This window comes from Ostrea edulis, chromosome 4 (genome assembly GCF_947568905.1).
Source record: "Ostrea edulis chromosome 4, xbOstEdul1.1, whole genome shotgun sequence".
Lineage (NCBI taxonomy): Eukaryota > Metazoa > Mollusca > Bivalvia > Ostreida > Ostreidae > Ostrea > Ostrea edulis.
In genome coordinates this window covers 4102889-4119101 of record NC_079167.1, presented here as the reverse complement: position 1 = coordinate 4119101, position 16213 = coordinate 4102889, and the positions used below count along the sequence as shown (strand labels likewise).

General features: G+C 35.2%; 1 protein-coding gene across 9 annotated transcripts in view; it reads right to left on the bottom strand.

Moving 5' to 3' along the window:
• The window catches only part of LOC130053931 (stress-activated protein kinase JNK-like), a 31351-nt gene that overhangs the window by 9507 nt on the left and 5631 nt on the right, over positions 1–16213 (bottom strand). For 6 of the 9 annotated variants that reach the window (XM_056161702.1, XM_056161697.1, XM_056161703.1 and 3 more), the window contains 7 exons: positions 15347–15498; positions 7434–7563; positions 7262–7320; positions 6826–6964; positions 2081–2246; positions 1741–1812; positions 1219–1547 (listed from right to left, as the gene is read on the bottom strand). In XM_056161702.1, coding sequence (XP_056017677.1) covers positions 1219–1547; positions 1741–1812; positions 2081–2246; positions 6826–6964; positions 7262–7320; positions 7434–7563; positions 15347–15465 — 1014 coding nt within the window. In that variant the 5' untranslated portion in view covers positions 15466–15498. The remainder of the gene's footprint in view (positions 1–1218; positions 1548–1740; positions 1813–2080; positions 2247–6825; positions 6965–7261; positions 7321–7433; positions 7564–15346; positions 15499–16213) is intronic. The other 3 variants (XM_056161699.1, XM_056161704.1, XM_056161701.1) reach the window with 1 other exon arrangement.

Here is a 16213-nt window from a genome sequence, read left to right as displayed (position 1 = left end):
CTTTAAATACAGATTTTTTTGAAAAATCCTACATACTAAAGCTGTATCATGGAACTGTCCAGGGCCTCGAGAACATGGTTTGAACTTCCTAACTTGAATTCACACTGAATTAAGATACTTGCATATTCAGTAAATCATTACCCATGTTCTTGAGAAGAATTTGACAAATGTTTTTCATACATTATCATGTAAAACTTAAACCCTCTATTTAAGGCTTCGCACTGGCCCCAAATTTTAACATACATAAGGATGCTTGCACATTTATTCGCTAAATTGTACACTTGGTGTTCTTCAGAAGATATTCCAATATTCTGAATTCCTATTGTGGCCTCGCCATAGTCCATGGGGCATTGGGAAACAAAGCTGAACCTACGCTAAATGAGGATGCTTGCATATCAAATTCAACCAAACAAATTGTACCCATTTTATTCTTGAGGACCTTTGAAGAATTTCCCTACATATATTTATGGAAAACTTGGAACTTCTATTGTGGGCATGAAGGTTACAGTAAGAAAATTTTTTAACCTTCTTGTATATCTATATAAATTCAATTTTCTTAAATATTCCTACATAAAACAGTTAACCCCCATTGTGGTCCCCTCCTGGTATTGGAACCCATAGTTTGAACAAACTTGAATCTTAAGTATATGGTAAGTTTTAATACAAGTCATGGGCTTTCTAGTTCTGTAGTTCTGGACAAGAACATTCATTAAACAACCCAATCTATTTCTTTATTATTTCCCCATCGTAGGGGGTGTAGTCCTTCATTTGAACAAATCTGAATGTCTTTTAGTCAAGGATGTTTGCATCAATAGTTTGTCTTTGTTATACATCTTCTATATAGTTTTTGTTTCAACACAATGTATTTACAGATTAATTATGTGCAAGTGTTAGAATCAGAACAAGTCAATTTAACATTATCTATAATAAAGGAGGTATAACACATCGTCACAAAATTTAACATAAATACAAGAATGATGCAAAAATAATATCAGAAACATATTCTTTGTCCTTTTAAAATTCTTCACCTGTTTGGTTACCTCAGTGGATTAAGGCTTTATTGTTTTTTATTGTTGTTTTTTTTAAATACGAGACAAAATCTGAAATTCCCAACACGACACAAATCCTACAATTTCATTCACAACAATTTTGATAGATGTGTTATACTTCCTTAAGAATATTGACAATCACTAAGTCATAAACTCTTTTCATCCTTGCCTGTATTATTGAACTTACGCCATTGACCTCCTGCTCGTCATACCAAACATTAATGTAGGGATGTTGCAGTGCCTCGGTGGTGGTTATTCTCTTTTCAGGATCTATCACTAACATTTTTGACAACAAATCACGAGCCATACTGGCTCTCAGACCAGCATGTTCCTGACTGTCCTGGGGGAAAATGACATCAGGGAATAGTCTCTCAAAGCTATATCCAGCATAACGGGGGCGATTCTCCACATAATTACGCACTGTTGGTTGCAGCCTTTGCATGAATTCTCTGGAAGGAGTTCCTAGTTGTTCTATTATCTTATTCCATTGATCAATATCTACATCACTGTCAAGAAATATTTTATACCAACATTCATCAAAATGTGAAATTAAAATTTAACAACTGGAGTCTTAATTTTGTTATTGACACCCTTATAACATTCTTCATGACAAAAGACTTTCATTTCTAAGACGTTCTCTAAAAATATGTATCATTTCCTAATGGCAATATACATGTATAGGTAAGGATATGATCACTACCAGGAAACATGACTGCCCCTCTGATAAGTTCTGCCATGATACAACCCACACTCCAAATGTCCACTGTAACACAAAATAAATGAAACCTTTTAAATACAGAAAATTAAAAAACAATCTAATGGGAATTCTCAACAACATTTTGAAACAAATATGCACATTGCATAAATTGTGATGGTTATGATTTTAAGGCTTCAACTTGCACAATTGTTGTAAAGGAATGTAGTTGAAAATTCAAAACCAAAAAAAAATAATATAAAAAAGGGAAAATAATGGAATTATAGAACTTTATAGAATTACTTCCAATGACAGAGAGACCTGAGAAAAGCCTTACCATTGTCTGTATATCCCATTCCTAAGATGACCTCTGGAGCCCTGTAGTATCTTGTTACTACATAAGGTGTCATCATGAAACCTGTGCCTTGTGTTCGGGCCAAGCCAAAGTCAAGAATTTTCAATGTACAGTCGGACTTGACAACAATATTGCTTGGCTTTAGATCCTGCCAAAAATAAGAGTATAGCTGTAGATGTTATTTCTGAGTTATTTCCCTTTCTCAAACTCCTGTGATAAGATGCAAAAGATGTGGTGGATACAAATATCTATCACAAAATTCATATACAATAAAAGAACGAACCTCAAGGGCCAGCGAAAAACAGTTCTTTATAGGCAACACAATTTTCGCTATTTTCCTCTCATAGAGGATCACAATAAGCATGCATTTGATATATGCGCGATTTACTTTTTAAATTCATCTTGTGATGTCACGTGATCATGAATATTTCAAAAGAGGACATTTACTATCTTGTAAGAAACTTAAGAAAAACTAATGTAATACTCAACAAACAAGAAAATATACCACTTTGAACCCAATATGTTGCTACATGTATGACACATTGGGAGGCTTTATAGCAATGAAATACATACAATATGAGCTAGTTTATACTTTGTAACTGATAAGCTTACTTGGTCTTATGTTTCACCCAAATTCTAAATATGACAAAACCCCTTGCAAGTTGTAAACCACAGAATACCTAACCATCTGTAGTGATAGATCATTTGTCCCACCATGTGAACAAACATTCTGAAAGTATTGCATAGCAATACATAGTCCCCTACAAGAGGCAAAGATCATTGGACCACAACAATATTCAAAATTCATTATGAGACTAAGGTTATGGTAAAAGGGAAGATTGGGAAACCAGAATAAGAATGGTTGGAAATCAACTACTATTCAGGTACAAAGACTAGACCAGGAAAACTTCAAAATTGATCTGTAACTTGTTATGGCAAAACAATCATCATGATTTACTGAATATCAAATGAATATCTGTAAGCACAACAACAAAAACTGACAATTCATGTTATTTTTCTAAGTCCAAGGGCCATAAGTATATCAAGAAAAAAGTCTGGAAAACTAATAATTCATGCTATTTTTTTAAGTCCAAGGGCCATAACTTTGTGTAAAATCAACAGACCCAGACGAAATTTGAACTTGATCTGTAACTTATGGCAAAGCAATGTACCAAATATCAAATAAATATCTGCAACCACATAAAAAAAAAATCCGGAAAACTGATAATTCATGTTGTTTTTCTAAGTCCAAGGGCCATAATTTAGTGAAAAATCAACGGACCCAGACGAAATTCAAACTTGATCTGTAATTTGTTATGGCAAAGCAATGTATCAAATATCAAATGAATATCTGCAAGCACATAAAAAACAAGCATTCTGAGAGTATTGCATGGCAATACATAGTCCCCTACTGGTTGCAAAAATTACTGTACCACAACATTATTCAAAGTTCATTATGTTGGTTATGGTAAAAGGGAGGTGATCATGAATAATTTAGCTATATTGTTGTATTACTATGCTAGAAGTTTTAATGAGTGTAGTACTCTTATCTACAGATATAAGAGACTTGGATGTAAACTAACAATTCATGCTATTTTTCTAAGTTCAAGGGCCATAACTTAATGAACAAGATTGCTACACATAGCCATGTCCCCCACCGCCGCAAAAAAAGTTGAAGCACAAAAGTCCCTTAACTCCTGTAAAATTTGTCAAATCAAAATGATGGCGCATTATGATCAACTACATATGGTGACTAACAATCCTACAAAATTTGAACAGAATCCGTTGAGCGGTTTCGGAGGAGTTGCGTCCACAAAGTGTTTCTATAGCGTAGCATGTACAAATTCAACAAAGTTTCATAACTCCAGTAAATATTTGTTGAATCAAAATGACGGTGCAATATGATCAACTACATATGGTCACTAACAATCCTACAAAATTTGAATGAAATTCGGTGAGCAGTTTTGTCGGAGTTGTGTCCACAAAGTGTTCCTTTCGTGTACTATGTACAAATTCAACAAGTCCCATAACTCCTATAAAATTTGTCGAATCAAAATGGTGGCACAATATGATTAACTACACATGGTGACTAACAAACCCACAAAATATGAACAAAATCCATTGAGCGGTTTCTGAGGACTTGTGTCCACAGTGTTCCTATAGTGTAGCATGTACAAATTCAACAGTCCCATAACTCCTGTAAAAATTGTCGAATCAAAATAGCGGCATAATATGATCAACTACACATGGTGACTAACAATCCTACAAATCAATAATATGAACAAAATCCGGTGAGCGGTTTTGGAGGACTTGCGTCCAAAAAATGTACCGATAGTGTACCATGTACAAATTCAACTAAGTCCCATAACTCCTGTCAAAATTGTCGAATCACAATGATGGCATAATATGATCAACTACACATGGTGACCAACAATCCTACAAATTATGAACAAAATCAATTGAGCAGTTTCTGAGGAGTTGCATCCACAAAGTGTTCCTATAGTGTAGCATGTACAAATTCAACAAAGTCCCATAACTCCTGTAAAAATTGTCGAATCAAAATGGCAGCAAAATATGATCAACTACACATGGGGCGACTTCGGTTCATACCCATGTACGAACCTGGGCTACCCGAGTTGCAACCAAACAGAGAGAGTTTCAACTCTTATATGACGTATTGTGACATTTGAAATCTACTCAACTAACCCTGCCTTCTATGAGGGTTAGTGTGGTAGCAATATGTCGGTCTTGGAATAATACTGCGCATGTGTCAGTTTTCAAACAATGGATGTGATTGGTTGGAGTATTATACAAGGGAGTATGAAAGAACATTGGAATAGTTACCTTACTAACTCGAGTATGAACCGAAGTCGCCCATGGTGACTAACAATCCTACTTAATATGAACAAAATCTGTTGAGCGGTTTCTGAGGAGTTGCGTCCACAATGTGAAGTGGGACAGACGGACGGACGGACACCGATATTTCTATATCCCCTTCCGCATTGCGGTGGGGGACAAAAATCAACGGACCGAGACGAAATTCGAACTTGATCTGTAATTTGTTATGGCAAAGCAATGTACCAAATATCAAATGAATATCTGCAAGCATATAAAAAACAAGAGGCCCATGGGCCACATCGCTCACCTGAGTCACCTTGGCCCATATCTGAAGACTTTCCATATATGTTTGCATGTAAAACCTTAGTCCCTATTGTGGCCCCAACCTACCCCTGGAGGCCATGATTTTTACAAACTTAAACTTGCACTTTGTCAGAAAGATTTTATGTAAATGTCAACTTCTTTGCCCCAATGGTTCTTGAGAAGATTTTCCCTATATATATTTCTATGTAAAACTTTCATCCCTTATTGTGGCCCCAACTTACCCCTGGTGGCCATGATTTGAACAAACTTGAATCAGCACTATTTCAGAAAGCTTTCATGTAAATCTTAGCTCTTCTGGCTCAATGGTTCTTGAGAAGATTTCTAAAGATTTCCCCTGTATATTTCTATGTAAAACTTTGATCCCCTATTGTGGCCCCAACCTACCCTGGGAACCATGATTTGAACAAACATGAATCTGCACTATGTCAGGAAGCTTTCATGTAAATCTTAGCTCTTCTGGCTCAGTGTTTCTTGAGAAGATTTTTAAAGATTTTCCTTGTATATTTCTATGTAAAACTTTGATCCCCTATTGTGGCCCCAACCTACCTCTGGGGGCCATGATTTGAAGAAACTTGAATCTGCAATATGGTAGGAAGCTTTCATGTAAATCTTAGGTCTTCTGGCTCAGTGGATCTTGAGAGGAAGATTTTAAAGATTTTCCCTATATATTTCTATGTAAAACTTTGATTCCCTATTGTGGCCCCAACCCACCCCCTGGGGGCCATGATTAGAACAAATTTGAATCTGCACTATGTCAGGAAGCTTTCAGATAAATCTCAGCTCTTCTGGCTCATTGATTCTTGAGAAGATTTTTAAAGATTTTCCCTATATAATTCTATGTAAAATTTGATCCCCTGTTTTGGCCCTAACCTACCTCTGGGGGCCATGATTTGAACAAACTTGAATCTGCACTATGTCAGGAAGCTTTCATGAAAATGTCAGCTCCTCTGGCCCGGTAGTTCTTGTGAAGATTCTTAATTTTGCATTTTTGTGATTATCTCCCCTTTGAAGAGGGCATGGCCTCTCATTTGAACAAACTAGAAAGCCCTTCAACCAAGGATATTTTTGGCGAAGGTTGGTTGAAATTGACCCCGTGGTTCTAGAGAAAAAGATGAAAATGTGAAAAGTTTACGACACCGACGACGACACCAATAGACAACAGACAAATTTTGATCAGAAAAGCTCACTTGAGCCTTTGGCTCAGGTGAGCTAAAAAGTCCGTAAAACTGATTTGCAGGACTGACAGACAGACGGACGGACGGAGTGCAAACCCAATTCCCCTTCGACTTTGTTAGTAGGGGACTTATAAATTAATTCCTTTGCATCTTACCAAGTACGTTAGTACTTCAAACAGAAATAATTGGGGCAAATTTTGAAACACACATATTGAGTGTCTCTGCTATCTGCTTATTTCCATGATCTCTCTTTCACATACACTCACACACACGCACATGCAAACATAAAAAAAAATATTAGAATTCCACAAGAATTTAATTTGCACTTTTTGCCAGTTAGGCTTGATAGATTATACAATGCATGTGAATGATGTTGCACACATTACTCACCCTATGAATGATTCCTGCTGAATGCAGATGCTTAATTCCACACAACATTTGATACAACAAATAAGACATCCTCTCATGATCTAAATCCATGTTGATGACTTGGCACAAATTAGCATCCATTAATTCCATTACTAGGTATCTGTTAAACATAATTGTAACACTGCTTTCCCATTTTTTCATTTCATTTCAATCATGATCACGAATTACAACACTCTTGAGAAACATAAACTCCTCTAAGATCTCATAAAAAGAACTCCATTAAAACTACATGTAGGTTTCATTGCAAATTACATAAATTCCTCTGAAAGCACAATCAAATTCTAGGAGTTTGTTTTCCCATGAAAACAAATTATAGCTATCAAGTTTCTTATTTAAAATGTGTTGTCACTACTCTCAAGATCATAATAAAGGAAATGGTGCAAAAGGTTACACTTACACATCTTGAAACTCTTCCATAGACTTCTGTGGTGTGAATGCATTTAATAACCCTATAATCTGTAAAAAAAAAAAAAAAAAAAAAAAAAAAACATCCAAAAATGTTAATTTCTTCCACAACCTGATATGTGTACTAATGTAAAATCAAACTTTGAAAAATCGAAGATACTCACATTTTTATGGTTGACTAACTTCATTAATACAAATTCCCTATATGCTCGTTTAGCATGAGTGACATTTTGAAAAGGACGGCTGAGTTTTTTGATGGCCACATTCTGGCCGGTCACTGAATCATAGGCAGCACTGCAAAATAAAAATTCAAAAATACAACATTATGTACTAGTATAATACACTGATTAACAGATTTACATTTTCTAAAGACAATCAAGCTAATTAAAATCTTTTTGAAGATATTCAAGCTATTATTCCACAAAATTAATTATACAAGAGGCCCATGGGTCGTATTGCTCACCCGTCTAAAGATTTTCTCTATATAATAGTATGTAAAACATTGATCCCCTATTGTGGCCCCATCCTACCTCTGGGGGCCATGATTTTAACAAACTTGAATTTGCACTATGTCAGGAAGCTTTCATGTAAATGTAAACTTTTCTGGCTCTGTGATTCTTCAGAAGAAGATTTTTAATGATTTTCCCAAAATATTTGTATATTAAAATTTGATCCCCTATTGTGGCCCCATCCTACCCCTGGAGGCCATGATTTTATCAAACTTGAATCTACACTATGTCTGGAAGCTTTCATGTAAATTTGTACTTTCCTAGTCCAGTGGTTCTTGAGAAGGAGATTTTTAAAGAATTTCCCAATATATTTCTATGTAAAACTTTGATCCCCTATTGTGGCCCCGGGGCGTTACACCCTAAATCGCTGCCCCATCCCAAATTGTTGCCCGGCATCCCAAATCGTTGCCCGGCGTCAATTTGGGACAAGATTACACTATCATTAGGGGCGACGATTTGGGATGTACTATATTACACCCCAAATCGTCGCCCGTCCTAAATCGTCACTCGTCAATATTTTATTGATGTTTTTAGGATAGATTACACCGAAGTTATTTTATTGTACCCCCTCTTATATGGGGGAAGGGGGGTACATAGGTTTCACTTGGTCTGTTTGTTTATTGACCTATTCAAACTATTGGGCTGAAATTTTGTATGTAGATTAGCTAGGCCACAGTTATTTATTTCTTGGTTTACGGATCTGCCGACCCTAATTTCTGGGGAATTGGAAAAAAATAAAATGCAAATTTCTGCTTTTTTTTAATTCCGCCAATTCTACCCAACATGTCGAAAATAAAAATAAAATGCATTTTCAACTTTACGAATAGAAAATCGTGAAACGCAAACCCATTGATTTGTATTTGGTAATCACTATTCGTTTTGCGAAATATTTTATTCCGTATTTTTAAAAACCAGTACATTATGAATTTTGAAAAAAAAATGCAATTTCAAATTCAGTGTATAACTACATACATGTATCTATGTTACACTTTGGTAAAACATAAGCCAAGAATGTATAAGGTTATATCTCTTTGATGTTGTAAAGTATCCAGTATTTATATAATGTTGTTCAGTAATTTTGCTGTATATGCTCAATGAAGATTTTACATTTACAAATTGTAAACATTAAGAAAAAAATAATAATATAAGCACTATTACAATTGTATGTAGTAATTTCATTTTTAATTTCAGAATGTTTATACCCCTATGAAATAATTTTAACCCCATTTTCCCCACATAGACATGCCCATGGAATTATCTACCATCTTTTTGAAAGAAATGTTTCTTGTTTTTCATTTTTATTTGATACTCAAATTCTTTCCATAACTACACAAGGTATACTAATTTACGAGAAATATGCATACCTTTCTGAGTTTTATCTGGTCATATTTTTTTTTACAGGCGTTCATTATAATATCAAAAGCATCTAACAATTTCTCACACTGTTCCCTGTTAGGATTTTTGACGACAGAGATGCACGTACATGCATTCAAATACATTTATTATGACATGTACTGCTGTGGTATAAAGTCACTAGTTAGAATAATCTGTGTCTCGGTACAGGCCCTCACCACACTCAAACCGGGTCCGTAGGACATTATCACTTTAACGATAGAACATCCTATCTAGTAAAGTCGCTAACATTAACAACTGTACCTTCCTCTCATCTTTAAACACCCAAATAACACTGCATTTTGTGTTATGTTAGCAGCAAGAATACTGCAAATTGTATGAGAAATATTTATTTCTATCAAATCCTTTTTTTTGGTGATGAAATGCCATCTGGCATCTGTTTCATCGACAAGAACGATATAGGTGTCGTTACTGTCATCATGCGTGGCCATATCTGTTTACATAGTCACTCTGAAGAATTTTCTATCTAATATTTTTAAAATACATGTTTTGTTTATTTGTACTCACGAAATAATGTTAATGATTTATTGAAAATAAAACAACGATAGATATTAAAAATGTTTATTTTATTTTTATTTTTTTCCTCCCGACCGACTCTAAATTTTATTTTTAAAATCCGTAAACCAATAAATTAAAAAACTGTGGCCTTACAAGTAACTCTCTGACATGCGTCCCCAAAAATGAGAATTCTGGAATGAGATCTTAAAGCACCGGGAGCTGTGCACAATTTTCAGCAACTCTGCAATATCTCTGGTGTGTGGGTTACATGTGTTCCTGGCATATGCTTCCCGTAACATGAAATCTCTTGATCGCGAGATCAAAGCACCGTGAGCTGTAATAATAGCGAACTATTTTCGACTCACTCTGGTGTTTACGAACCGATTGAGCTGAAATGGTTTCATGAGAGAGAGAGAGAGAGAGAGAGAGAAAGCGCAAGAGTTAAACAATCAAAAATTGAAAAATAAAGAGGAAGGATGGGTGTTTTTCAAGGTTTTCAAGAGTGTCAAAACGGCAGAAGAGTATCCAAACAGTGGCTAACTGGTGCAAATATAATCTGCTGTGTACAAGACCTAACAACCCCATGATTAGCAGAATGACCCTACAATAAAAGGCAAAATGATTCTCTCTCTCTCTCCAATTTGGGGTGTAACAGCCCCATCCTACCCCCAGGGGTCATGATTTTATCAAATATGAATCTACACTATGTCAGGAAGCTTTCATGTAAATTTCAGCTCTTCTGGCCCAGTGGTTCTTGAGAAGAAGATTTTTAAAGATTTTTCCTGTATATTTGTATGTAAAACTTTGATCCCCTATTGTGGCCCCATCCAACCCCCGGGGGCCATGATTTTAACAAACTTGAATCTGCACTATGTCAGGGAGCGTTCATGTAAATTTCAGCTCTTCTGACCCAGTGGTTCTTGAGAAGAAGATTTTTAAATGACCCCACCCTATTTTTGCATTTTTGTGATTATCTCCTCTTTGAAAGGGACATGGCCCTTCATTAGAACAAACTTGAAAGCCCTTCACCCAAGGATGCTTTTGGCCAAGTTTGGTTGAAATTGGCCCAGTAGTTCTGGAGAAGAAGCCGAAAATGTAAAAAGTTTACAGACAGATGGACAACAGGCGATCAGAAAGCTTACTTGAGCTTTCAGCTCAGGTGAGCTAAAAAGAAGATGTTCAGTCAAGTCGCAGACCAGGCAGACGGCACACATTTTTTCATACAAATGTCTCGAACCTCAACTTGTCATTACGCAAATGATGGATCCAGTTTACATAATCTTTTCTTTTCAGATCACTTGGTTGGGTCAGGAATTTCGGGAAAAAAACTTTTTTCACATCTCTCCTTCGCATTAGTGTAACTAATTGTTTGACAGGAAGGCATCAACCTATTTATTTGAGAGAAAAAACTACCACATGCACATCTTTGATGATCTTAGAATCTCATCAAAACCAGAACAGACGGTGTGACGTCCAAATTATTGATTTTTGTGGTCTTGAATACAAATGAGTTCCACGTCATGGCAGCCTCTATATATACCGGTAGTAGGAATTTCAATTTTTAACGTTTTCAAATTAGTGCTGAAGCTTATCTAGGCCGTATATCAACAGAAAAGTATGACAAATTTTTATCAAATAATCAATCCTATCATTTATCATGTAAAAAAAAATTTTGGGTTGCCTTCCCCATTAATTCAAGTTATTCAAATGATTAGACAACTGCTTGTCACATCACTCGAAAATAGAAACACGCTAGGATGACATATATTAGATTCCCAGACATGCAGATACGTATCTTGTCAAATCATGAACATATGAATTGGAATTTTGTTCCCTTTCTTCCCAAAGCGACTTGTACCATTAAAAGCCATTTTCCTGCTTCCTGATCGAGAATTTGTGACCAAAGTTGTAAGTGCCTAATCTTTGTTGTGATTTTTATAACTGACATTTCCAACAAAAATAACAATCTACTTAAAATTTCAATTCCTCTGACTATACAATGAATCTGAAGAAAACATGTTACTTCTGTTTATACTTAGCTGCATTCAAGTCATGACAGGAAATATATGATATAATGCTATTTATTACAATAAATACACAAGAAACAAGCTTGGAATAGAGGAACTACATTCAAAATGTTCTAGTGCTGGCAAGATTATACGGAGAGAGATGTAACAGGAATTGGAGACCCAAGAATTGTTTGCCAGTCATTAAGAAGTTTTGAATGACTGAGGACTTTTTAGGCAAGAGTATACAAGATGCTTCACACATCATACTTCACCAAACTTTTGAAACAATTTTTTTTACTAATCACATTGTCTAGTCCAAGATAAGACATGCTAAAGTTAATGTGGTAGTCTAATGAGCTGGCTCTCATCCTACAGATTAGAAATGCAAATCTTAGTCTTGCCACCCAATGTTACTTACTGTGTCCTTGAATAAGGCATATAACCTGCCTTGTGTCAGGGTACCAAGCTGTACATAGATCATGACAGACACAAAGTATGTTACAACTCATGAAACCTTAATATTGAGTGAGTCAAAACCTGTAACTCATTTACTGTCTTAAAATGAAGCATGCATGCCATTTCATTATCATTAATAGTAGTCAGGGATGGATTCAACTCATAAATATTGGTATACTCTTGCTAGAAACATCCTTCATCATTCAAGACTTCTCACTGACTGGCAAGCAATTTTCTGTTCTCCAAATTCTTTCACAAACTTAATATTTCCACAAGTACCAGATATCAATAGAGTTAAACTTCTTTACAATGAAGATCTAGGGACTGTCAAATCTATTTCCAGATATTGGTAGTTTGAGAAAACTATGGTTGAAATCAAAATCTAAGAAGCCTGAACTGAAAATAAATTGTCGTGAATATGACCCCATCCTTTTTTCTTGATTGGCAATGTAATTTATACATACTCATATTAATAATGTAGGGAAATTATCGTTTTCATAATCATATCTTGAACAGAGATAGAATTTGGTAAACTCCAGTAATTAGTAATGAAATTACCCCCATACAAGACATGCGTGTGAAGGAAGTGTTAAATTAGGTTTACTTTCATAATTTTCTGCAATTTGTATTAAAACACCCTTTTCTACTTCAATTTAACGGCACTGATCTCAACTGAATTAAGTTTACATTTAATGCCTGAAGATGATCTAACTATCCCCAATGTTGACCAGATCCTTCATAAGATTGCTCATCTATCGACACAGGATTAATATTCACACCATGAACTTCTTCAACAGAAGATTTCACTACCTCCTGGATTGGCAGATCCTTCATTATATTACTCATTTGACATAATGACTGAGATTGATAAAAATTCATTATCATTGACACTTTTATAAGAAGTCTAACTTGTTAAGTTTTTAATAAGATGCCCAGGGGCCTTAACAGTCACCCGAATATCATGAGTTTCTCAAGCTATGAATATTTGGTCCCATCCCAAACTGCCACTTTTTTCAAAGGTGTAATGTATTTTCAATGTATGACTAACTTAGCCCTGTTCTTGAGCCTGAACCATGTGCCAAGGGGGGCCATCATTTTCAGAATGTTGGTAGAGGGCTAAGTGTTTATTATAGTGGTACTCATGGAAATAGTTTGCCTGCTAAATGTCCATGAGAAGAGAAGTAGACTTTCAAAATTGTAATGTATTTTCAATATACTGTAGACGTAGTTTTTTCTGCATGGGATTAATTTACACTATGTACACAATCACAAATTTTCCACGGAAATTTGTCTCAACAGAGTTAAGGTGCATTTAAGACATGTAATGTGATAAAAATAAATGAGGAAATCCTACTGTATTTGTATATTATTATCCATGTATGTGTATATATCCGAGTGTGACTGATAATATTATCAAAATGGGTGTTACAAGATACATGTAATTTCATTGATTAAAATTATAATTTGAACATTTATTCTGTGTTTTCTAGGTTCAAAAACATCATAGTTTGTCCACTCGAGATAACAGCACGTGCTAGACGACATACGTGTCAAATGACCTACATGTAATTTTGCTAACAGATATAATCCCCTTTTGTGTTTGGGCTTGTAATTGATTTTATAGATCAATACCTGATTTAAAAATACAAGAAATTATTACTAACAAGTTATCATTAAAATGATTATTCAATGCAAGATTACAGTATGCTAGTCAGTGTGCAAACCAGTACGATAATCGACATTTACAACTCCCCATGAGTAGATCTTAGACTGATTAAATAATGTAACTGATGAATTTTTCATTAGTAAAGCATTATGAAATAAATTCAATATTTTTAAAAAAAAAAACCACCATTTTATCATTTTTAGCATGTAAATGAATCCGCTTAAATTTGTACCTGCAGATTTAACTGTAATTATGATTCCACAGAATTATGACCCCATGGAAAAAAGACTTATGTTTACAACCAACTAATACCCAACCTATGGCCTACATGAACTCTGAAATCAGGGCAATGATTTCCAATTTTTGTAGTGTGTATAATACTCTTCCTCACCATGCAGTTTTCTATACTCTGAAGATGTGCAGAAGTAGAGAAAAAGATTTTCTAAGTATAAGCACATTTTCACTAGTTATGAACATTTTACCCCTGCCATGCATGTCACAAAAAAATCAATTTTGGTAGAGGGATTCTTCCTCTTTCTAACCATGCATTGTGTATCTGAAGATGTGCAGGAGTAAAGAGATTTTCTAAGATTAAGTACATTTTCATTATTCAACAATTTTGGTTCCACGCTTAAGGTAGAACCCCTTGCACTGGAGATCATGAAAAACACGATTTTTGTGGAGGGCCTTATGCTCTTCCTAACCATGTACTCAGTTTATCTTGAAGATTTGCACGAGTAGAGAAGAAGATTTTTAGCTATTTTAGCCGTTTTAGCCCAGGCACTGGGGTCGCAAGGGTACAATTACGAAAACCACAATTTATGTTCACCTCATCCCTATCATGCTTCATATCAAATTTGAAGACAACTGGCCTAGTAGGTAGGATTCAAGAAGTTAAAAATATTCAATTGTTCGTGGTTGGCACATGATGGAAAACACACGAAGACCAATGGCAATAGGTCATCATAGGTGACCTAAAAGTATTCACTTAAATTGAATATTTTGATTAATTATCTTAATCTATCAGCTTGTATGCGTTATTTAGTGTTCAATAATTTATTGATTAATCGACCATTGATGAAAATCTTCACCCATTACAAGATGTCAAAACTAGCTACTCAAAACATTGTAGCAGGTGAAGATTAACTAGTTATCACTATACTTCACCGAAGACAGTGGCATTTCTAGAGGTTACAGGTAAGTCTGATGTTTACATGAGTGTGATTTCACGACTTCAACATACTGGTGGTAAAATTTTATGACAGGACTTGACAATAACTTTGGCATTTCCCGGGTATTCAAGATATCGCAGTTCAAAATATCTACGGTATAATTGATCCTTTACATAGAGAATACAGACAGGACTAACAACAGTCTTCGAGATATCCAGGGTGTTTGAGATAATAAAGTTTGACATACCAAAGGGTAACTGTACTTTCTTCATGAATTACCATACAACTCCCCTCTGCCTGTAACTTAAAACAACAAATAAGCACCATCTCCACATTTCTTCATTTGTCACTTACCAAACAATTCCCTGAGCACCAGATCCTATAGGTTTGAGATTACTGTATCGTTCTAAAATGTCAAATGTGGAATCCCCAACCTCCACTGTGTGGTAAGTCTTGGAGGCTGTCTCACTCATGATTCTAGTAGCTCTTCCTAATATCCATCTAGTCTAAATAGAATAAGTCATCAAATATTACCACATAATAAAAAATTCTTGTATCCAGTTTATAATATACCCAAATAACCAAAAATCACTATTTCAATGCATATCACATAAAAGTTTGCCATTACTCAAGTCAAAAAGTTGTAAAATTTACAAAAAGAAGTAGACTATTTTTTTCATTTTTCAGACACACACATAAGCACTTCAAGTTCCATGGGCTCATGTTTATCATAAAGATGGATTTCTCCTGATACTATTATGATCAACAGAAAACATCGCCCAGATTTTTCCTATTCACACGTAAAACTTTGATCCCTATTATGGCCCTAACCTACTCCCGGGGGCCATCAAAATTGAATCTGCACTATGTCATGAAGCTTTCATGTAAAAGTAAACTTCCCTGGCCAGTGATTTTTAAGATTTTTAAGGATTTTCCCTATATATTTGTATATAAAATTTTGATCCCCTACTGTGGCCCCATCTTACCCCGCGGGACCATGATTTTTACAAACTTCAATCCGCACTATGTCAGGAAGCTTTTGTGCAAAAGTAAACTTCTTTAGCCTGATGGTTCTTCAGGAGAAAATTGTTAAAGATTTTTTCTATTTATTAGTTATGTAAAACTTTGACCCCCTACTGTGGCCCCATCCAACCCCTGGGGGCCATGATTTGAACAAGCTTGAATCTGCACTATGTCAGGAAGCTTTCATGTAAATTTCAG